The 23,061-nt window shown below is 42.1% G+C and overlaps 1 protein-coding gene across 7 annotated transcripts in view; it reads left to right on the forward strand.

The window, feature by feature from the left end:
- Positions 1-4,622: 4,622 nt before the first annotated feature.
- ADAM22 (ADAM metallopeptidase domain 22) overlaps positions 4,623-23,061 on the forward strand; it is a 128,056-nt gene continuing 109,617 nt past the window's right edge. For all 7 annotated transcript variants that reach the window (XM_048951110.1, XM_048951111.1, XM_048951112.1 and 4 more), the window contains exons 1-3: positions 4,623-4,695; positions 4,790-4,941; positions 21,419-21,495. In XM_048951110.1, the coding sequence (XP_048807067.1) occupies positions 4,638-4,695; positions 4,790-4,941; positions 21,419-21,495 (287 nt within the window). In that variant the 5' untranslated portion in view covers positions 4,623-4,637. The remainder of the gene's footprint in view (positions 4,696-4,789; positions 4,942-21,418; positions 21,496-23,061) is intronic.

The following is a 23,061-nucleotide window of genomic DNA, read 5'->3' on the forward strand; positions in this document are numbered from 1 at the left end:
AGGGGCAGCTAGGTATTAGAATGTTTATTTGTCTCTGACTTCCGAGTCTGTAGAAAAACACGTATTTACAGGATGTGTGGCAGGGATTCTGAGAAGTGTCAAACTGCCACAAGTACAGTTAAGTTGCTAGAATATAGGTATAGCATTAGAAATGCACTTTATCTGGAAGTAAATATTTGTAGTAATTGCACATATAACAATGGTTTGAATTCCTTCTTAATAGCTAAACAAATTTCTAATGATTTCATTTTTGGATTATCTGTTGTGCTTGTCAGTGAATCTGATAGGCTGCTATTGTAGCTTTTATATTCCATGTGAAAACAACTGTCAGTATTCTAATTGCTTCTCTTTTTTTTGTGATGATTACAGAAACTCAGTGCAGTATTCCCATGCTGTCTGCAGTGTACACCTACGTACAGAGTACAGGAATAAAAAATTCTTGCGAGGTACACATCTTTACTGTTAGGAAGAAGTGAAAGCTTTATCATTCAGGTGGAATAGTTGCTGCTTCATTTTAAAGTCTGACTGATGTAACCCCCCTGAATTTTTACATTAGAAAAGTGCTCTTGCTTAAGTGGTGGCCTTGTGGCCCAGTGACCTTCACTGTTTTGTCTTCATTGCACTATTTTAGTAGAGGTTGTTAGGGTAATCTTTGATGTGCTAAAACAGAAGGTGTGTACACTTGCAGAGTTACTAAAAGCCATGCATACAATGTACTGGTTTCAGCATAAGGGCACGTTGTAACTGATCTGTTCATATCTACTTTTTCACTTCATTACTGTAGGAGAGAGAAAAATCTTTAATTGAAGACTTAAAATAGAAACAGTAGCTGCAGATGGCAAACTTAGCTAAAAATTAACATGAAAAGAAATACAAGTGATGACACTTCTAGAAATAAGGCACTGCGAGAGGTACGTTGTTTTACTTTGGTGATGTGTACACTAGGTCTGGTTTGGTGTCTGCAGTGGATGCCCACTGCCTATGACTTTTCTCCCTGCTATGCATTTATTTGGAACAGAAATGTTTCTCTTCTGGTAAATTGCGTGGCTGAGAGGACAGTTCCCAAGGACCTGGATTGCATCTGTGTGTGCTTGTATATGCATGTGCATATAGTTAATGATGTAGGGATTAACAACTAAAACCATACACCTATGTAGCATTCTGCAGTAATTTTTGAGTTCCATACTCCCAGGCAAGCCCTTAGAAGGCTATGTCCTTGAAAGATGCTCAGAAACATGCTGTAATGATTCTGTTTCTTCCTCATTTTCTTGGTATTAAATTTGTTATTCTTTCTGTTCAAAATGACCACGCATTTTTCTTCAGTACTATTTTAACATCTTAAACCAGGTGTGGGGCTTTCTGCCTGGCCTAACAGTTGATGAAGCATCTTGCTGCTCTTGACCATGCATGACAAAGTAATCTCCCCCACATTCTTGCTGTTCTTTGGCTGTGCTGATGAAACTTGTGGCTACAGTGCAGCAGAATTTGCAGAAGAAAGCCCTACCTGAAGGCCATTCTTTTGCAGGTCCGCATTCCATCTTGTTACTCCTTGAAGATCCTGCTGCTACCTGTAGAAGAACAGCAACATCTCTTGCTCGACAAAACTGCAGAGTGCTTGGAACAAAGTGACAGCCAAGTGACTGGTAAACTGGTCTTCATTTTCTAGACTTTAAGTTGCAAACCATGCTGCTGGGAAAATGGAAAGCACCAGCTTACTTTCCTTACATCACCTGAGTGTCACTTTGTTGTGCTCCTGTCTGCTCACCATTCTGAGCAATCCTGACATATCTGTCACTGTCTTTGGACCTCCCAGTGTCCTCACTGGGAGTGGCTGGTTAAAGCATGCCCTAGATTTCAGTTGCAGTCTCTTAATTTCAGAAGACAAAAGTTGTCTGTGGGAGGAGGAATGTTAAACTTTTCATAGCATTATGCAGCTGTAATGTTCTCTAGTTGGAGTCCATGTTGTTTTTCCATCATGTCTACTTGTGTGCTGTTGGATAATGCTCCATTGTGTATTCCTCAAAGCCAGAAATGTAGATTTTATCAGAATTCTAAAAATACAAAGCAATTTCTGTAGGGTTTTTTGTATCTTAAATTGCTGATAGAGTACTTTGGAAGTTACTGTAGTTTCCTCAAAACTTTAGGCAGTTTAAGTCATGATTGCAAAGTCATTAATTCTTACTGCAGTCATTTACAGCAAAGCTTAAGCTTTACTACTGGGAGGTAATTTTCAAAAACAGACCAAATAAATTACAAACTTGGTGTCAGCAGGGCTGTTTAGTCATGTATCATTCTTATTTGCTGCGGTAATAACACTTAGATGTTTAATTATTCTATGGCATAGAATTAATTATGGCTCACAGACAGTCTTTGGATTATCTATGGCAAACCAGAAGCTGAATTTCTACTCATAAATCACTTTCTTGGTTTTTTTTCCCCCGTGATCCTTTGAAATATTGGTGCACATTTTTCAAGCCTCGTTCTTCTTCAGCTGTGGTTTAAAGTCTCATCGAACGTGCTCCTTATGTTTGGCAAGTGGGGAAGACATTGCAACATAGGGTAGAGCTATTACTGCTCGTTTTAAAACGTTGACCTGAGTTTTCACTGTAATAGAATGTAATGCTAATAGGAATGTTAACTGACAAGGCAGTGACAGCTGGAAAGTTGGCTTTCATTTGCAGATGGCCGCTTCTGTGCTGAGAGGACAAGTGTAGGCAATCCAGCATGAGCTTGCAGTGTGAAGGTGGACATGCAAGCTGTGCAAGCCCAGGGAGATCCCGGTGTGAAAAGAAGAGGTATTCAGCAGTGTTCTCTACCTGATTTCCCAATTCCCAGGGAGTTACTGTAAAAAGATCAATAAACAATGGTTTTTATCCAGAGAAGCTGTGGGTGCCCCGTCCCTGGGAGGTGTTCAAGGCTGCATTGGATGGGGGCCTGGCAGCCTCATCTGATGGGTGGCACCAGCCCAGGGCAGGGGGTTGGGACTGCGTGGGCTTTAACTCAAGCTCAGCCTGGCCAAAGCTCCCCGGGCACTGTTGGTGTAGCAAGGGCTGGTGCTGCCCTGGGCACCCCCTGTATGTATTTGCAGTGGTTCTCTGCACAAAGGTAGTATCAAGATAAAAATGATGTATATGATGTGGCAATCCAAGAATGGAATCTGCCTGCTCCATGGATCTGTGTGCCTGCATTCAGGGGAGATCTTATTGCTCTGTACACTGACCTTAAGGAGGTTGTAGTGAGGTGGGGGTTGGCCACTTCTACCAGGTAGCAGTTAGGACAAGAGGTAGCAGCCTTAAGTTATGACGGGAGGTTCAGGTTGGATATCAAGAAGAAATCATTCTCAGAAAGAGTGGAACAGGATGCCCAGAGAGGTGGTGGAGTCACTGTTCCTAAGGGTGTTTAGGGAAAGTGTAGACGTACTTATGAACACAGGCAGTATTGGTGGTAGGTGGACAGTTGGGCTAGATGATCTTAGAAATTTTCTTCTGACCTTAATGATTCTGTGATTCTATGCATGCTGCATGTGTGATACATACCCCATGTTGTGAGTCCTCACAAAGCTACCACCTAAGGGGCTGTTGTATAGGTACCGGTGGGGACTGTTTTGATCTTATAAGCAACTAGAGAGTGGTTGGCTGCAGCCCCAGATGTAAGGATTTGTAACTTCTGAAAAAAAAGATGAAAACACTGTCTTATAACACTGCTTTTTATCTCTACAAATTGTTCTTGATTTCTTGTCCCACCTTACCCTCAGTCCTCTAGGTGCCTTGCATGAGGAATGTGTTCATTGTGTGCTGTTTGAACAGTAAGGACCCAATGGACAAGTTGAGGTGACGCTGTCTTTCTTGCGCAGTCCAGATGCAATTAAAATGCCCTGAAAATGCTTTGCTCCCATCTTCAGTTTGGCGGGCCCTTGCTTTATCTGCTTGTTTATAGGGGGAAAACACAGAGAAGGTGGATTTCTTTCTTCCACGCGGTAATTGCTTCCCTTAACACGACGAGCTGTGGCAGTAAGCAGCCGGGCCCGGGATGCTGACGTTCCGCGGGTGCCTCAGCGCTGCGCGGGCCGAGGGAGGAGCGGGTGCGGCGGGGGTGCGGAACGCTGCACTGCGCTGGGGCGCGGGAGAGCGAGGTGCGACGCGAAGCGAGGGGCCCTGCTCTGAAATCCTGTTAAACTCTGACGGGGGAGGGAACGGGAATTTAAAAAGGGAGGAAAAAAGGTCATGCAGAGGGAGAAAGGTTTGCTCTGGAAAGGTGCAACTGCGGGCTGAGCCTGGCTGGAGGCAGCGGCCGATGAGGGAGAGAGGAGGCGCGGGACGAGGAGCGGCGGGCGCGTGACGCCGGGGGGGCTTCCACTGCCGGCCCCGGGCGGGGGCTCCCGGCCGCGGAGCTCCCCTCGCGCGCTCTGCCGCCGCCGCCTACATTTCCCAGTACTTCCCTCTGCCGAGCGGGCTGCGGGAGCCGCGCCGGCTGTCGCCATCCTCGCGGGGGGCTCGGCGCGGAGCGGGGCGGAGCTCGGCAGCTCCGGCCCCGCGGCAGCCGCGGCCCCGCAGCCCCCACCCCCCCGCCCGCTCCGGTGCAGGCGCGGAGCCGGCGGCGCAGGGCGGCGGCAGACGCGGCGCGGAGCGGGCAGCGCCATGCGGGCTGCCGCCTGCCTCCTCTCGCTGGCGCTCTGCGCCCTGCCCGCCGCCTCAGGTGAGCGCCGGGGCCGGGGGGATGCGGGCCGAGGGCCGCCGCGGAGCTCCCGCGGCGGCCTCGCGCTGACGGGTGCCTCTCCCCTGCCCTGCAGGCGTCGGGCCGGCGGCGGGGCGGCGGGGCGAGAGCCGCTTCGCGGAGCGGGAGAGCATCAGGCCGCTGCGGTTGGTGTCCGGAGAGGGCGGCGGCGGGGCGCGGCGGCCGGCGCTGAGCACGCGGGTGCGGAGCGGAGCGGCGCGGAGTCAGGTAGGCGCCGGGAGGGCCGGTCGGCACCGCTCGGTTCCCCCAACGCGCGTTCCGTTGGCGGGGAAGAACGCGCGTCGCCGGGCGCTGCTCGGGGCGCGCTTTCCCGCGGACCGCTCGTCCTTTCCGCGGCGGCGCCCGAACGGGTTAAAACGGTCCCCGAGCCTCCGGTTTCCATCTCCCGGCCGTCAGCCGCAGCTCGAGGCGGGCAGAGCCCAGCGGGCTCCTCAGCACGGCTGCGGCGCGGGGCCGGGGGGCGCGGGGCGCTGTGCGGGCAGCGGCCGGAGCTGCGAGGGGGGCGGCTGGGATCGGCGGCGAGAAGTTAACGGGGGGATTCGGCCTGCGCGTCCAATCGCTATGGCTTTTATTAATATTAATACGGTGATTTTAGTCCCGATGGCTCAGCGTTGGGCTGGAGGTGGTACGTGAATGTTACATCTAATGGGAAAAGATGCTGTGTGTGCTGTCGCTGAGAGCGTGACAAACCTGTGCACTCGGGGTGGTTGCTGAGATCCAAGTGAGCCGCAGGCCTCTGCCTGCCATGTGCCAATGAGCTGCTGTCAATTTCAGACATCAGATAGCTGGAAAATGGCCTCAGATTTTTTTTTGTAGTCCTTAATGTATAATAAGCACTGACAACTTTTTTTTTGTTTTCTTTTTTTTCCTTTGCATACATGTGGTTGAATAATAAATGTTCTCTTTATAGCATATCTATTTGCTTTTGAATGTCATGGAATCTATGTAAAGATCCTTCAGATACGAAGGCCGTATTTACATTATAATAAAATAGGCTTTTATAACTTCCAAGCTGCATGCTTTGTTTAAAAAAAAAAATCTGGCGTATCAGAGCTCTTTGGAGACTCACAGGCATTCACCTGCTTGGTGCTGTGTGGCACTGCTGGTTGAGGTGGCTGTGCTGCATTTGGACCAACCATTAGGAGTCATGTTCTCACAGAACCAAATGGTTGGTTTAAGGGCTTTGTTTTCATGGGCGTCTCAAACTTCATTCACCAAACCTTCTACTCTTAACAATTTTTCAGGTCACCCATGTTTTGTTGTCAGTAGTCAGTGTCAGTTCTGCTCCTCCCAGCAGAAAGTAGATCTGGTGGGATAGAAAGTGTTAAACACATTCATTTCACTGCAGTCTTCTCACTAAACTGAAGCTGTATGTGTGAAACTCTGCGCACAACCACAGCTTTTCCTCTCGATGAAGAAATTTTCCTTTACTGCTGAGAATACTGTCTGCCTCTCCATGGCTTCTGGTGGTTGTGACCCACCCCCCCTTCCCTCCCCCAAAGGATGCAGCTGGCAATTCCAATGAGGAATCTGGCCAAGCTGAGTGGAGCCGGACTGCTCTTCTGTGCCTCTTGCACAGGGCACAGTTACATCTTAATTACAGGATGTGCATTCCTTGCCCAGAGATCTGAGTCAGCTTGGCAGCACAGGCAGCAGCATGGCTGCATTCACCTAACACGGCTGCATTCACCTAACACGGCTGCATTCACCTAACACGGCTCTATAGGAGCTGCCTTTGGGACTGTGAGCATGCAGCTGCAGCACACACCCTAGTAGTTAATATCTTGACTCTAAAAGTCTGGCATCCCATAAAAAACAGCTTACCTCTGTCAGAGTGCATCTCAAAGCTACAGACTGTTAACTTTTGCTTTTTGGAGGCTGGTACAAGCCACAGAAAGTGTAAAGGTATGGGTTCTGCTGGCATGTGAACAGATACCCAAGTGCACTCTGCTGTGTCAGCAGCTCAGATCAGTGACACAGAGGTGCTCTCAATCAATAACATTTTATTATATCTTAGTTGTTTTGTGTTTAAATAGCCTTTGACTGCCTCCAAACACTGTTCTACCTATTGCTAGTTGTCTTTGGACAGATGTGTATCGCAGTTAGAACATTTGGTCTCAAAGTATAGCTTAAAGCATAACCTAATGACCTTGTGGGTTGGTTTAGGAATTGTGTGTCTTGGAGGGGGCCAAAACATTCAGGAAGAACCTGGGATGGCAAAGAACAAGCAGCCATGTGTAGAAAAGCACAGATACCTGAATGGGATGGTGCAGTGCACTGGGCAGCAAGGCTGTGGCTGAGGACTTGATGTAAAACAATGTAATTGTATTATGAATTGGATAAAGATAAAAGGAAAGAGAGAGATTAGTGAAGCTGGAGAGAAGGGAGTTGCATTAAATCGGATTGGATCCCTTTAATTCCTGGATGAAAGCTTTAGCCTCAGAAAGGGCAGAAGTTGTACAAGAGGGCTGCCAGCCTGAGTCCAGGCTTGCACAAAGGGAAATTAAGATGGAAGCTCAGGGGCAAGCAGCAGCACGGGGGTGAGAGGAAGGAATGGAAGGCAATAATGACAGAGAAGTAATGGATCTCTAGTAATCTGTGGGTTTTTTTCAACATTTGTTGAGAATTTTCTCTAGCAACTTCCTTTGTTTTGTTTGTTTGGGGTTTTCTGATCCATTGCCATCACTATAACTATGGAGTGACTGCTCAACACACATGCTTTACTATTATTCAGAAAAATGGCATGTGTGTGTATTCAACCTAGAAACCCAGAATGAAATTGCTTAAGAAAAAAATCAGCATACTCAGTCTGAGCTGGACTTCAGAGCACAGCACAAGGGAAGCATTGTAGGCTACAACATATTCATGTCATTAACATTTTAAAGCACAATGTTTGGTGAGCATTGAAGCATTCACCTGCTTTTGGGTTTTTGCTTTTAATTCTACCATGGAATAGTCAGTACAATATCCATTGCTTTCCCTTTTCCGCAAAGGGGGGCTTATTAGCAGCTGCACAGCATTTCATCTAAAGAGTAATCAAGATAAGATATATCTGAGAGTGTGTGAATATTGATATTGTCATTACTGCTCTCCAGGATCATAGCAAGGGACACTTAATTCACTGTTGTGTAAATAAACCTATTGGAAAATGAACATCTTATGGGCATTCTGTAAAGGATTCTTAACTAGGATTCTTGTCTTTTAAGATCAAGAATGTTCATGCTGTTGAAAGTGTAAGGAGCCTTTTGACTGCATATCTTCTGCCATATTTTGGTAGGGTTTAGTTGTACAAGTTTCTTAATACTTTCATTTAGCCCATAGCATGCAGGCATATTCTTCGTAAGTCGTGGAAGTAAGCAAGCATTTCTTCCCAGTGCCTGCATTTCTTCTTCCACCAGTAAAGAAGAGAAGAAAGAGCACAAAGTCTGCTGTTACAAACACAAGTTTGTACTCAACACCAGCACTATACTTAGAGGACTATTCTCTGTGGATCAAATGGTTGTGAAGATGAGATTCATTTGAGCTTAGTGTCAGAACTCTGCAGGTTCTTCAGCCAACAGATGCCTTCCCTCAACCGTAAGATCTTAGCAGTTATCTGTCTCAATTCTGGAGATCACAGCCTCCCTGATAGTGCCCCAGTGGTGCTGTGGGCTGTCTCTGAATGTGCCTTGCAACGAGCAGTACACCAATGAAACACACCTGAATTTAACTGGGACACTGGTTTTGTGACTGATCCTTGTCTCCTGCTGTCCTGACCTGGTATTTCCATTGCATATGGAATGTAGTACTGACCACTTCACAGAGAATAAGGTTGTTTCCAGCATTTGGAGAAGAGAATGAGATTGACCGGCATGCTTGCTCAATGCCAGTGGGGAAGGGTCTGATTCTCCTTGCAGACAACTTTGTGGTCATGGCAATGGGTCTGCACACAGTCTGAGGGACTGCACTGCTCATCTCAGGGCTGTCATTGCAGGTATCTGTTCTTGAAGAAATCTGGGAGATTTGCAGTTATTTTTGATGAGAACAAGGTCCTGACTCTCTGACTCACTACAGGCAAAGATTAACTCATCTTTGCTGGCTAGACAAAACATTCGCAGTATGACAACTTCTCTTTCTTTCACAGTATGACAACTTCTGTTTCTTAACCAGTTTTTCACTTGCTTGTGTACCATTATGGTACACTGAATTTCTTAGGAATGAATAAAAGTGCTGATGTGGTTGTGGGGAGCCTGGTATGAGGGCCCCAGGATGTGTCTCCAGGTAGGGCTAAGTGTTTGTGCTCCCGAGTGATTGGGTAGTTTGCAGCAAGGTGTTTATTTGTCTTATGCTGTCTGTGTTCCTGGATTGTTTGAGACCAAGGCACACAATTCCACAAATTGATCAGGAAGCACAGCTAACAGATTTCTTAAATGACTTCTTACGCTCATAATCAATTGCAGAGAAGCTCTGCTGTGACATCCCAAGCTTGCATGGCTTTGCTTGTTCTTTGAATTTAAATCATCCATCAGTTACTCAGGGGCTGCCCAGTTTTTGCTTTTGCATTCCCTGACTTGTTGGACTTTCCTCTAGCCTCAGACCAGCATATCCCTATTCTTTGCAGGTGCTCTTTAATTGCTAGTTCTATTTGAAACATTTTGCTTTCTGTTCTGGTGCTGTCGACTTCTGATGCTATTAAAATTTCCTGTGTTTGGTAGCTCAAACAATTAGTAATCTGTGGTTAAAAAAGTGTTCTGACTGCTGAGGGGTTTCTAAAACAGCTCTGGATTTTGGGACTGCTGGATTGATGACTGATGAAAAAAGAAGCGTCATGAGAAATTGCTCAATTCTGAGAATTATTTTCTGCCCACTTAGTCAAGTGATTGCCATCTCTTGGAGAAACTTAGGCACAATTTTCAGTCAACCTATCACAAAATCAAAGGGGGAGGAGGATAAACTGGGACGGAGGCTGTAGTGAGCAAAAAGAACATGCATTTGGTTCACTGCCAGATCTGGTTTTCTTCCTGCCTCTTTGCTTCTTCTCTCTCTTTCCTTAAGGTTTATAAGGCATTTGGCAAAATGCATGAAATATTTTCTAGTATTTAGCATGTGCAGTTCTGCAATATTTGTGTAAGGATAAGATTCTCCATCAACCTGACAATAATCTGTGTCCATGAATATGTGAATGGCAGTTAAAAGACCAAACCTCATGATGCAGGTCCTGCCTTTGTGAAGAAGAAATGCTGTAGGCAGTTTTTGCTATAGACTGTCGCATGCTGCAAGGACATTCGGAATGCCCTTTGGTTTCTGTAGTAGGAGGGACTTTCAGTTCTGACTTTTTATAAAATACATCTGCTCATATCATGTGTGTTGATAACTTATAGGCAAAGAATATTACGGATTTCTAATTCATCCTTCTTTACAAGCTCATTTCAGGAAAATCCTTACTTGATAATGAGATTTGTTATGACATTGAATAAATATGCCCAAAAAATCATCCAGAAAAATACTTCTGTTAGCTGCTACTTCTATGTTCATTCTGTAGAAAAATCATATCAAGACTCAGATTTTGAAGGGTGATTGAAAAACACAGGTGTCCTAATTTTGGAAAAAAGGCTGCATGGGAAATAGTTGTTCTGTGGTGTCTTCTTTCTCATATAATAGCAGAGCTGAGAAGACACATTCCAAAAGCTATTTTCTTAATCTCATGAAACAGCTTATATACAGTCTTTAGGGATCCTAAAGGCTCAGATAGAGCAATGCTTATAGAAATCCTTATAGAAACTACCTTTCCCACCATTAGCTTGTTGCCGTGATCAATGTAACAGCTACACATCTAAGATCTGAGTCTGACAGAGCAGCTCTTTCCAGCTCTGCTGATCAATTTCTATATCTCCTCCCAATCTGTGCTGGTGCACCTGAGTGCAGGACCAGATTGAATTTTCTTTCTACTACATTTTCACTTGAAGATACCTCTTTTAGAGTTCTCATGGCTAGTGCTATAGCGTAGTCATGCTGCTGAAGCATGTGTTGCATTCCAAACAGTGTCAGGATAAATACTGCTAAGGTTTACCCGAACTATGGAGGAAGTATGAGGGCTGCTCCAAAAGTAATGCCTCCTATTTTATTACACCAGCCCACAATATCAAAGGGGGATGTTGGTGGGTGGTATGGCAGTAGAGGTTGAACCTTCCTATTATATTTTGTTGCTGTGTGGCAGATGAGAGCAGAGAGGCAGTCTGACAAAATGGTATCTGTCATGGTGTATATGAAGCAAAGGGGTGTCATTAAATTCCTACATGCAGAGAAAAAATGTACTGAACATTTATGAGAGACCAAACAGTGGATGTCAGCACAGTGAAACAGTGGGTGATGTGTTTTACCAGTGGTGACAGTGACATGAAAGACAAGCCAAGTCCCAGATGGCCATGAACAGCTGTCATACCATGAAATGAAGAATGTCTTGATCAGCTCATCTGTGTGAATCAGCTAATGGTGGTTACTTATTGAAAAACAGTGTTTTGTAGCTGAGAATTTTCTCTATCAAATAGTGTTATTGTGATCTTTGTGGTTGCTGTAGTTCCTGTGGAAATAAATAGGAGGCATTACTTTTGGAGCAACCTATGTACAGATGAAGTTAGCATTTGCTCTAAAATTTTTGCCACAAGCACATTCAGGATGTACCTATACTGCTGTTCTGGTAGGTGTCCTGTTATGTTTGCTACTTCAGATCTCAGTAATTCTCTACCAGTCTTTAAGTCACTCAAGACCAAGAGCTTCCCTTAGGATTCTGCCTGTTAAACGCCACTTAAGGTTCAGCTAAACTCCCTAAAACCCTCAAAAGCTTTATAAGGTTAATCTTTCTCAAATATATGTCCCTATGTCCCTCTGGCTGGTGCTGCCTTAGTGTTCTTCTGTCTCAGATCAGCTCTGATGGGGTTTGCAGTCCTTCCACTCCCTGCAGCCCATTCCTGCCAGGTTTCTCTCTTTGGAGGGTGGGAACCTTCATCCTCGACTCCCATGGATTTGAACTGATAGCTGCTTCTCCTTCTTAGTGGGCTGCTGTCTCCTCCTCAGGGGAAGGAGCTCACAGGACTGCCAGGTGATCTGGCTGCCCAGGCCTGTGTTTGCTCCCTGGACCTGGATGTGAAGGGTGAAGCCTATTAGTAAAAGAGGGCCAAGCCCACCCCTCTTATACACAAGCTTGTGGGATCTTCCTACTCCAAATCACACAGACAGAATCAAGAATTGTAGGCATTGAGAGAAATCAACTGGCCTCTCATTTTTCTACTGACATGGTTCAGGCTTTTGGTCCATAAATATCCTCTTCCAGTGTTGCATTTCCTAGTAACCATTTAGTTTTATATGTGCCAGATGTTAACCAAAGCAGCTGCATTTTGCATTTCCAGAAATGACCGTGTAAGGGAAGGTTAATGTTTCTTCCCAGCATTTTATTGAGTGAGCACTGAGTAGTGAAGGTTGCTGAAGGGCTGCACGGGAGTATTGACTGAGAATGTGGATGGGGTGGGCTCTGCCAACCTGTGCACCTCCACGAGGGGGGTGGTTGGTTGGGTATGTTCAGATGTCACAAGTCTTTAACTTGATAAATACTATGTAGAAAACAAAATAAGTGACAAATGATGCAAATACATTTTACCATTGGGTCAGTAAGAGTCCAGCTTGAAACCTGGACTCAGTTGAAGTTCAGAGCACAGCACTGCTGCTGCCTATTTGCCATTAGGCAGTGAAAATGTGACCTGCTGTCATTTCTCTACCCACACATGTGGATGAGGCTCACTGTGAGGGGGGCAATTGGGATTTGTCTATAAAGCTGGTTTGTTGGTTGCTGTCATCTTTACGGAATTTGCATAATAAATTTATTCTCCCTCTTTCTCTTTTTTTTTTTTTTTTCATAACTTTTGTAATTGAAATGAATGTGCCCAGACCAGAAAACTGTAGCAAGTCAACACTCTTTAGAAAAATCATGTTCCAAGGTGTAATATTAATACAAAGTTTAGAAAAAGAATCGTGTGGCTTTTAATGCTTTTAATGTTGCCTTGATGCTGTAAGTGGAATATATGTGAGTGTGGAGGTTAGAGCCCTCTGACATTGAGCTCAAAATTTCCCAGAAGAATCGTAGGATATAGAAACATGTTATGTTACAGAAAGGTCTCCTCAGAGTATTCTGGTCCCTGAAATTCTGTGGGAATGAAAAAATCCACTGGCTCTTTCAGAAAATGTATACAGTAAAAATGTTAATTCATTGTGACCTCTTTGGCTTTATCAAGAAGAAAATGAGTTTTGAATTATGTACTTTTCTTGCACTTTGCAACTTTAAACAGGACTTTGATACTTGAATGTAGAGTGTGAGTCATATTGAAAAAGAATTATCTGTGGAGTTGAGCAATATATTGGCATGCCCAGGGTCTGCAAGTTTAATCAAGCCCGTTGTGCTGACAAAATGTTAGTAAACTTTCTGCTGTTGCTGGAGAACTGTTTATGGGAAAAATTTGTTAGCAGTGTTGGTAAGCATGAGGTGTCAAACAGTGCTTGTTATGCACAGTGGAAAGAGATAATCCTCTGGTAATCTTTCCTCAGTTTACACACTAAGCATTAGACAGTTGACAATGTTTGGAATATATGACTATTGCTGAATAAAGTGTTACTTGCTGATACTTGGTGTACAAAGGAGCAAAGTTAGCCTGCACTCTTTCATTATTTTTGAATGCTTTTTTTGTGTAATGCATAAGCAGCATTAATGATTTCTCTGGTAGGGGAACTCTGTTCCCTCGTTTCTGAAGTCTACAAGAGTTGCTAAAAATGGTGTATTTGTCTAAACATTATCGATTCATTCTAGAATTTGGAAAATGTGCAGCTAGAAATGATCTCAAAGCACCAACAGAGCTCCAGTGAAGGAAAAGTCCAAATTCCTTCAGTCTTGAGGATTTGTATATTCATTGAACTTGCCTTCTCGCCTAAATGGTGCCCTTGAGACAATAAAGTCCTTTCTATAGCTGAATGACACAGTGACCAGATGGTTCATCCTCAAGTGCTGCCTTCAGCGCCTGCGTTGCCTTCGCTGCCATGTATTCCCTCTCCCTGCAGATTCATTGTGCTTTATTTGTTTGCTGCAGCTGTGCATGAGGAGCTGCTCATCTGAGGTCTTTCCACTTGAAACTGCCAGATGTCCTCAAGGGTTGGATCTTGTTAGGAAGTTTCATGTAAGAAAAATTTTCCATGTCTGAGTCTTTTCCCTCATATTTCTTCATAAGGACGTAGGTTCACCATGTAGTTACACAATTGGGTCCTGAAGCATCTTCCTGTATTGCTCTTCGCTGTGTGTCTGACTCTGAAACCTACAATTGCTGCAGGAAGCAATGAAAAATGTGGAGTCTATATATCACAGATTAGTCGTTTTCTCTCCTTCCCAGTCTGGGTTTAGAAATGTGTTCTTCCATGGTCATCAAAGTTTTAATACAAATTATGACAGGAGAACATTTTGATCTTTATGAGGTTTTGTTGATGACTTTACTTTGTTTCCTACTTGCAATCCATCACTTTATTAGTCACCCTTATAACAATCTATTTTACCATACTTTTCCTAGCCATTAATCTTTCATGAAGAACCTTGTCAAGTGTGTTTTAAAAACAAGAGGTTGAGCAGTCACTGGTTTTATGCTTTTCCCCAGCATTGCACACTGATTGTGACTTTTATACATGAATCTTTGTTGCTTCCGTTTAAGAAAAAGAAAAAGAAAAGAGTACCTTTTCCCAAATGTTATTCCTTTCACTAGGATATGGACTTTCACAACAGCAATTACAGTAATTAGTTTCATAGGAAATCCAAAATTATAACTAAAATTTTCTTAAAATCAAAGGAGCATAATCAGCAAACATAGTGGATATATGATCCAGTTCCATGTGTTGTTTTTTTTTTCCTCTGGGGCTTGAAACAAATGTTAGATTGCTTCTTGGGAAGCAGCATCTTGCCCACTTAGTTCCTTAAACTTGTCCTTTCGGATCTGTGAGATCAAATGGCAATTCACGCTAAATTTGCTCGCAGTGACAGCCTGATAGTTTTCCTGTCTTCATTCCTCCATCGCTTAACCTTGGGTGAATTTCTGAGGAAGATGAAATGGGGACAAGGAAGGACAGCAAGGAAGAGAAGTTTTCAAGGGAAAATAAGGAGTTTTTTTTGGTAAGTCAGCTTGTTTGTAACTGTTCAGAGATGCTCATAGTTCTGGTGTACGGTGCAGAGGTGCAGGGTGAGATGTGTGAGCAGGTAGAGCTGAGTCCAGCAGGCTCGGCACCACACATCTGTAGGACTTCTGATGGATCGCTGCTGCTGCCCAGATGTTGGATGTGCAGCAGTGATATCTACGTGATAGATTGCACAGCTATTTGTTCAACCCTGATTCTTCCTGCTGCTGCTCCCTTCATGTCTCGCTGGGGACTCTTATTTTACTGCTCTGAGTACGTGCAGACAGCCTCTGGTTTCAAAACTGCAAGTAAATAATAAAAGAGATTTTTTTTTTTACTACCGAGAAGAATCACTACTGGCATTTTAGAGGCACAAGTAGTCCCTGCTTCTTATTTCATTGATACTAAGGTGTTTATGTGGAGAAAAGCTATTCTAGGTCATGTTTATGGCTTTGTCAGGACCTTCATCTGACAGGGGCTGGCAGAGCTCCACTGCAGGGAACGGGGCGATGGCACCGCGCTCCGGCTGGCTGCGTTAATCCCACTCTGCCTCTCCTGTGTTTGGCTTGGACACCAAATGTGTGATCAGCAATGAATACGGACCTCCAAAAGCCTTTTCTTATTTCTGGCTTTTCCTCAGAAATGTATCAGTTGTACCCCAAAGAGGCAGCTGTAAGAGGCATTTGATCAAATCACGCATAAAATGACTTCATTTTTTTGAAGAAAGCCTCACAGATACCTAGATTTATGCTATGGAGAAAAGAGAGAGCTTGCATAAAGAATGACAATGATTAAGACAGCAGATAAGTGCCTGTAAATAGTCTGAGAATGCTGAAGAAAGTAAATTAGAAATTTTGCACTTTTTAATATGCTGTGATGTGTGAGTTTTTGATAAAAATAACATTTTTAAATGGTAAATGGTAGTAGGGGAAGTCTGAGGAAGTAATGTTACATTTGTTTTTGCTGTTTTTCAGAAGTGATTCCTTGGGTCTGAGATTTCTTTAGTTAGACCTGGGCTTCTACCTCAGCTTTGTCTCTTAGTAAAGTTTTCTTTTTTCTTGCCTCCTAAGACAAGCAGAAAAGTAAGTTTTAGAACAAACTACTAATTTTACATACACCTGCAATATATTACGTAACTGGATCTATCACAACTCAGCTGAGACTGAAATGTATCTATTCGATGTGTGTGTGTGTGCTAATTAGTCCCAGATGGCAAAAATTTGATGATTGTTTTCAAAATCATTATTATTTATTTTTAGGTAAATGTACAATAAAACATTAATATGTTTTTTTGCCAAATGTCATTAACATGTTTCTTTTGATTTCTCATGGGCTTACCTCTGTCCTCACAGAATGTAAGAGGCAGACATCTCGTGCAAATTTAAAGGGTTGGTAACAAGCTGAGATTTTTGTCCTCCTACTAAATAAAGGGGGCAAATTAGATGAATATCTAGGGAAGCTATTATTTTGTAAATAGTGTCTGCTGCAAAGCCTCACTGTTCTTACAGGCTCTGAAGCAAGGTTTTAACTTCTCTCTTTCCACAACATTCCATATAGCTTTCTTGATTCTCTTGATGCTTTTCTTTTGAGTGTACAATTTGATCACAATCTTTTAATTACAAACCACAATATTATATCAATAGTAGTGAATACAAAATTCCTTACATCAAAGAGTGAGCATAAAATTGCATTGGGTTTTCTCGTATATATATTTTTTTAAATAGAGAAGACATTCTTCTCTCTTGGTAGAAATTCTTGTTCTCTCTTCCAGCAAAACTTAGGAAAAGCATCTAAGAGCTTTATGCAGGATAATTCAGAAGGAAAAAAGATGCATTATTAGGAAGTTCACACTTCAGTCATGGTGTATTTTTAATTCTCTTTTTCTTTATTTCAGTGAGGAAAAATGTTAGTCATTATGTTGGCATGCCAATTCCAACATCCAACTAATTATAATGCACATGAGAACATTTCTAAAACGTCTCCTTTCAAAATTCTTGTTAATGTGATTGTTAAGAAAATGTGTAGCTTGTAAACCTTTCACTGCTGATCGAAACATTTGCTCAGTTTGAAATCAGTCTTCTGAATGCTTCGTATTGAGGGTTACCTTCAGAATAGTGCAACGAGTCTCACCAGTGACCTGCAGTCCTGTGCTCTGGTTGCAGTTTATGTACATGTATTCCCCCCTGGAGGTGCTCAGGGCTGGTTTGCGAGGAAGGCTGGTTCTGGAGGGACTATGTGGGAATCATCATTATTTTGTTGTGTTTCTTTAGAACGCTCATGCACAGTACTGATTGCCCAACTCCTTTATTACTGCTGTGCTCCCTAAAGCATGGATCATGAGATTTAGTATAATCACATCCCTCTTGTTTTGGCAGTAAGATTTGTGTACCACTTTTGTTCTTCTAGAGGTCAAGCCTTAATATTTGTTTTAGATAAAATGGTTTGGAATAGTCCTTTCCACTCCACTGACTTTTGACTCCTTTTAGACCTTCATTGAAATGCTTAAACTTTGTGATCTTTGACAAAGCCAGCTCCCATGCAGTTGCATTCGATGCATCAGATGCTTAGTATTTTTATAAGGGGAGCCTGTGGAGTAGTACACCTTATGTAGCACTTCAAATTCCATCTGAAGATACTCTTTTGGGAGTCGGTTTTGATATTTCCTTTCTTTGGTTGCATGACATTAAAATTTCAGAACTTTTTGATTGTTTTAAGGGCACAGGCACTGTGTTCTCCCATTGCACTACTGGAGCCTTCTTCCCTGGCTCTTGTTCATGTTCTGCACTGAGTGCATCTCTCCTGGTCTCCAGGAGCTCCCTTGTAATGACTCGATTTTCAGGCACCGATGTGTCATAGCCACGGCTGCTAAAAAAGCCTCAGAGTTTTCTGAGAAAGTTCTGTGGTTTGAGAACAGGATGATGTAATTGATTTTCTTGCTTCAGTGGTTCAGAGGAGCCTTTGAAGGTGTCTTTCTTATTACTTCTGCTCAAACAAAATGTCAGAGATGCACCCTGATTTTCTTTCTATGGATTCTTTTACAGACGTATGTCTATGAACCTGGTGTCCCTTCCAGCTGGCCATTTCACCATTTGCTGAGCAGGCGTATTGATGTACTTAAAAATACTGTAGAGCCAAGATTAAAAAATCCATTTATATTTTTCATGGCTCTTTACCAGATATTCGGAAGAATGGTTATCCTAAAAAGTGTTCCGTCTATTACTGTTAAGGTGCAGATTTTTGCTATGCTGAATGAGATCTGTTAGCTGTCATTGAAGAGGGGGATCTGTCTTCCTCTGTGCTCGCTGGCTGCATGTCCCCTCCAGCTCCTTCCCATCGCATCTGGGCATGCTGTGGCTTTATATTTTATTTGGATCAGCTTATTTGTCCGGCAGAAAACTGATCCACTCCAAGTAACAATTAATTTTCTGACACTGATCTGAATTTGGGCAGTCACACAGCTGGCAAGGGGGAGTAGGGAGGAGGCAGGACTGCATGCAGAACCGCAGCTGAGATTGAAGGATTCTTTGCATCTGTAAAGACTGCCATTTCTGGAAAGGGCTGAATTTGTCTCGGGATCAAAAATGTGCATCTTTGCATCTCAGTTGGTATGAAATATACTTGAGATACGCTTGACTGTGTGTTAGTGTAAACTTAATGGTGAGTTTCATGGGTTTGCACTACTTGCTTTGGGGGTAGCAACATCTGTTTAAAGTTTTTCATTCTAATTTATTAATAGGCACTTTCTCCCATAAATCTGCATTAAGAGCTTCTATCAGGCAGTAAGTGTGGTCCAGGGTCACCTCAGAAGTACATTAGGCTTGCAATTGCATGTCTGATAGACCTGTCCAGGGGAAGAAACTTCCCAGAACAAATCAATATGATGCAATATACCTAGTAGTATAAAAACAAAGAAGGAAACAAACCTCAAACAAACAGTAATAAAAAATCACCAAACACCCCAAATCCCCAGGCATCTTTGTTCTTAGAGTTATATTCTTACATGAAACTAGCATAGATGAGTATGCTTTTTGTCACAAAGGCTACATGTGCTATCTACAGATTTAAATTATGCTTTTTATATTCTTCAGTATCAGCATTTGGTGATATAGAAGATTTAGTTATAGTGCATACATATATCAGAATGATGGCAAATGTAGCTAACAAATAATAAAGTTAGCAAATAATAAAGTTCTTTACATTTAATAAAGCAGCAATGAAAAGTAAGCAGCTGTGCTGATGTTATTCCTATGATCATAAGGTGGTTGTTACTGAGCAAGTAGGTAAATGAAGGTTATCTAGGGTTAGCAAACATGCTGCAGTGGAACATTTGAATGACTAAACCAGCATTGGCCCACACTGTGTTTTGCAGTCCTTGGCCTGTCATGTCCGGTTTTGTGAGCAGCAGCCTCATCATTCAAATCTGACAAGAGGAGGAGTTTCAAAACCATATTCAAAGTAAACTCTGCTGCCTGAGAGTTGGAAGAGAAATGCCAATGCTAACAAGATAATTTGTTGACAGTTCTTTTAGTTGTGGCTGTGGTTGAGCTAACCATGGGCTGGCTGCCTCTGGGTGGGATCAGCAAAGCAGTGGTCCTGTGGTGCCTCTACATGGGAGGGTGTCCATGTTGCCATGGGTACTGTGCCTCACAATCATCTGGGAGTAGCTTAATTCCAATTAAGGGATTCAGAAACTGGTGATATGAAGAAATTTCCTTCTTTTCCTTCTTTCTTTTTATTTTTTACTATATATCTAGGAAGTAGGTTTTTAATATTGATGGTAATTCATCAATGAAATAATTTGCTTGGATAAGATAAAGTGTATGACACATTCACTTACTTGGTCAAAGATTATACATTTTTTCAAAAGAGGTGCTCTTAGATCAGTCAGGAACTACAAGAACTGCTCAGTAAAGTTCCATGGCATGTGATACAAAGAAGGTTAGATAGAATGGGGATAGCTGAAATTATATGTGACAGAATTGTATCTACTAAGAGGTCTTCTAAGAAGCTTTACAGTTTAATACTGCATCCTTCTAAACCACAGTTTAAATACCTGAAATTTTTCATGTATGCACATTCACTACAGTGGCACAGTGAGGCGTTTTTGTAGAGCATTTGCAGCCTAGGTATCCTCTATTGAGAAAAACTTTTGTGACTTTTTTTTTTTTAAAGAAATCAACTGTTTGCAAATACTTATTCACTGTTGTTACTTTTTTTTTTTTAATTGCTAAAACTTTGCTTCTACAATAACAAGAAAATTTGGCTATAGGGCAATTCAAAAATATCATTAAAAAAATGATTCCCTCAGTTTCCCATGTCTTTATTACTGTTCCTTTCCAGACAAACTGGTATTCTCAACTCTTCTGGATTTAATGCCTATTGAAAGCCTGCCAGTAGTTTTAGAGAGAGTGAATTTGATGATTCATATTATCCCATCCTGTCCTGTGTTTCCCAGACTTTTCAATAAATCATTTGTTGCAGTTGTACTGTCCTGTGTTGTACTTCTTTGAGAAGTGTGGTATGGAGTTGTAAGTGGTCGTTCAGTGCTTCTTTTAGATCCCTCAGTCTACATGCTTCAAATCTTAATGGGTAGATTTCAATGGAAAGAAAGTAAAGAACAAATTGAAACTGCTCCAACATGTCTGAAAGTAGCTTTTCTTACTAATTAGTTAAATAACATCGCTGTTCAGTTTCTTGGGAGTTTTAAGGTCTGTAAACAAGCGTTGCATTTCCATCGGATAACTCAGTGTTTTCTTTCACTGGTACTGGAATAAATATATTTCTTGAAGATTGCGATTTACAAAGTATTCCTGTATTTGTTTGGTATGGGAGTGAATAGAAGCAATTAATTCAGGGAAATGCATTGCAAAGAGAGAGAGGAATAAAGGAAGAGATGTTTCCCTAGCACCCAGTTTTGTTTGGTTGGAGTTTTGGGAACCTTTTGGTTCAGATGGGCTTCAGGGGAGTGAGTCACAGCTTTACAAAAAATACAGTTAATCAGAGTTTATCCCACTGCTATCACCTTACTGCATGAGCTTTAGTGGGAACTTATCTGAAATATCAGCTTCTTCTGGATAACGTTGGTGAGACTGGTGCACACAGCCTGGCCTGAACGAACTGGGCACGTCTCAGCTCATCTCTATGGGTCAGAGCCAGACTGATCAATGAGGAGTACATCATCCAGAGGAAATTTCCCGTTTGTATTTGTTCAGGGTTTTGCCTGAGGTGGAAGTTGGAAGGGAAGAGTTATTTCCTACAGTGTTGGTGTGTTAATGTGGAGAGCGCGTGATTATGGCAGAGCTGGTTGCGTTGTTGGGAATTCTTGAACAAACCTCAAAGTTCAGCCAAAAAGCAGTTATTCACTCTGATAGATACTGTGTCTATTTCAGTGTAGTTTTGTTTGGTTGGTATTGTTGCTTTGTAAATATAATTACTTTCTGTGTTCAGAAACTTGTATGGTATATTGTGTTGTAGCTGAATACCAATTCCTCTCTTTTCTGTTTTGCAGTCTACCCACATTGCTCGAGCCAGCTTCCAGGTTGATGCTTTTGGGTCATCCTTCATCCTGGACGTAACGCTAAACCAGTAAGTAATGACTGTATCTTTCTCTGTGGTCACTGAGGACCTGGTTCCAGTGAAATATCAGTGTTCTATAGAGGCTTTTGAGGCACAAATGCTATATTTAGGTATTGAGTTAATTTATAGCAACGTACTTTAAGTTTTTCCATTATTTCCTCAAGTACCATATTAGAGTTTGAGTTTCTACTGTTACTACGTACTATTGCGATGTAACTAATGTTTGAGTTGTGTAATTTCATTTATAATCTTTCAGTTTATCATAAAGGCAAATTACTGTACTCATGCACAACCTCAATGGGTATTAAAAAACAGAGTTGCTGAAAACTGTTAGCATTTTAATAACCAAGTGTAAAGTATTGGAGACACAGCAATAATGCTCAGAAAGGAACGAGACGGGTGGTAGTGAAGGAAGTTTCCTCAGATGTGTTTACAGTCTTTTGGGAACAGAGAGGCATTATAAGACAGTGACACACTGTGAACTTCAGATGACGAGGAAAGATTGGACAATAGTAAGCTTAAAAAGAAATCTGGTATTTAGCTCTGGATAACAAGTTTTCAAAGTAGCCTTTTAGCACAGCTGTTTTAAAATTGCTTTACTTTTCTCCTCCAAAATGAAAAGAGAATAAATGGTATATTAAATGAAAATGCTTGGTTAAGTAATTCAGCTCTTAGTAATTGCACATAAAGTTGTGTGGTTCAGTGTTAGAGGCAAACTGCTCAGTTCCTCTACTGGAGATGAAGAGATGAAGTATTCATGTTGCAATGGAAGCCACTTTCTATTTTCTTTTTTTTTTCCTTATTTTTTTTCACTTGTAAACACATTTTAAACAATGGCACTCACTTCACATGTGCTAACAAGTTAAAATCCACATATGAATCTTTGCTGGCTGCAGAGGGAAGAGATGTTGCACTCCTACAAGGGAAGGGAAAGAGGCTGATTTAGAAGGATGATTTTTACAACAAATACATTTTAACAGGACATTCTTGCTCTAGAAATCCTTTGAGAAGAACTGAGTTCACAACACTGAAGTGTTTGTTTGAAATAATGATTTTTAATGCAGTATTTGGTGTTCTCTGTTTTACACTGCTGACAGTAGGTTGCACAAACTTGTTTTTATTTTGGGTGGCAGGTTAGTGTTCACAGTTTCTAAAAGCTCAGAATTCTCCTTGCCATACACATATGAGGTCATTGTAATAAGAATAAATACATTTTCTAGTAGTATATTAAAGGACCAGTTTGGGATGTGATTTTTATAAACTTCAGTAGTTCCCTTTGGGTGGATTTTTAGTTTTCACACATGTAAGTATGCACATACATAAGCACACAAGTTGCAGAACCCAGCTTTATTAAAATATGAACTTTGCATGAGAAGTGAGGCTTTTTTTAATGTGAGAAAAGTCCTTTCACAAAATGAAAACAGGAAGGCTACAAGGTAGTTAAGATGTTTGGCTTCTATCATGATATTAAGTCAACTTTTAAACTGCTTCTGAAATAGCATTTGCAGATCATCAAATAAACAGAAGGCCGAGAATACCAGAGCAACGTTTAAATGTATTCTTTATTAATATTCT

Source organism: Lagopus muta, chromosome 7 (genome assembly GCF_023343835.1).
Source record: "Lagopus muta isolate bLagMut1 chromosome 7, bLagMut1 primary, whole genome shotgun sequence".
NCBI classification, from domain to species: Eukaryota; Metazoa; Chordata; class Aves; order Galliformes; family Phasianidae; genus Lagopus; species Lagopus muta.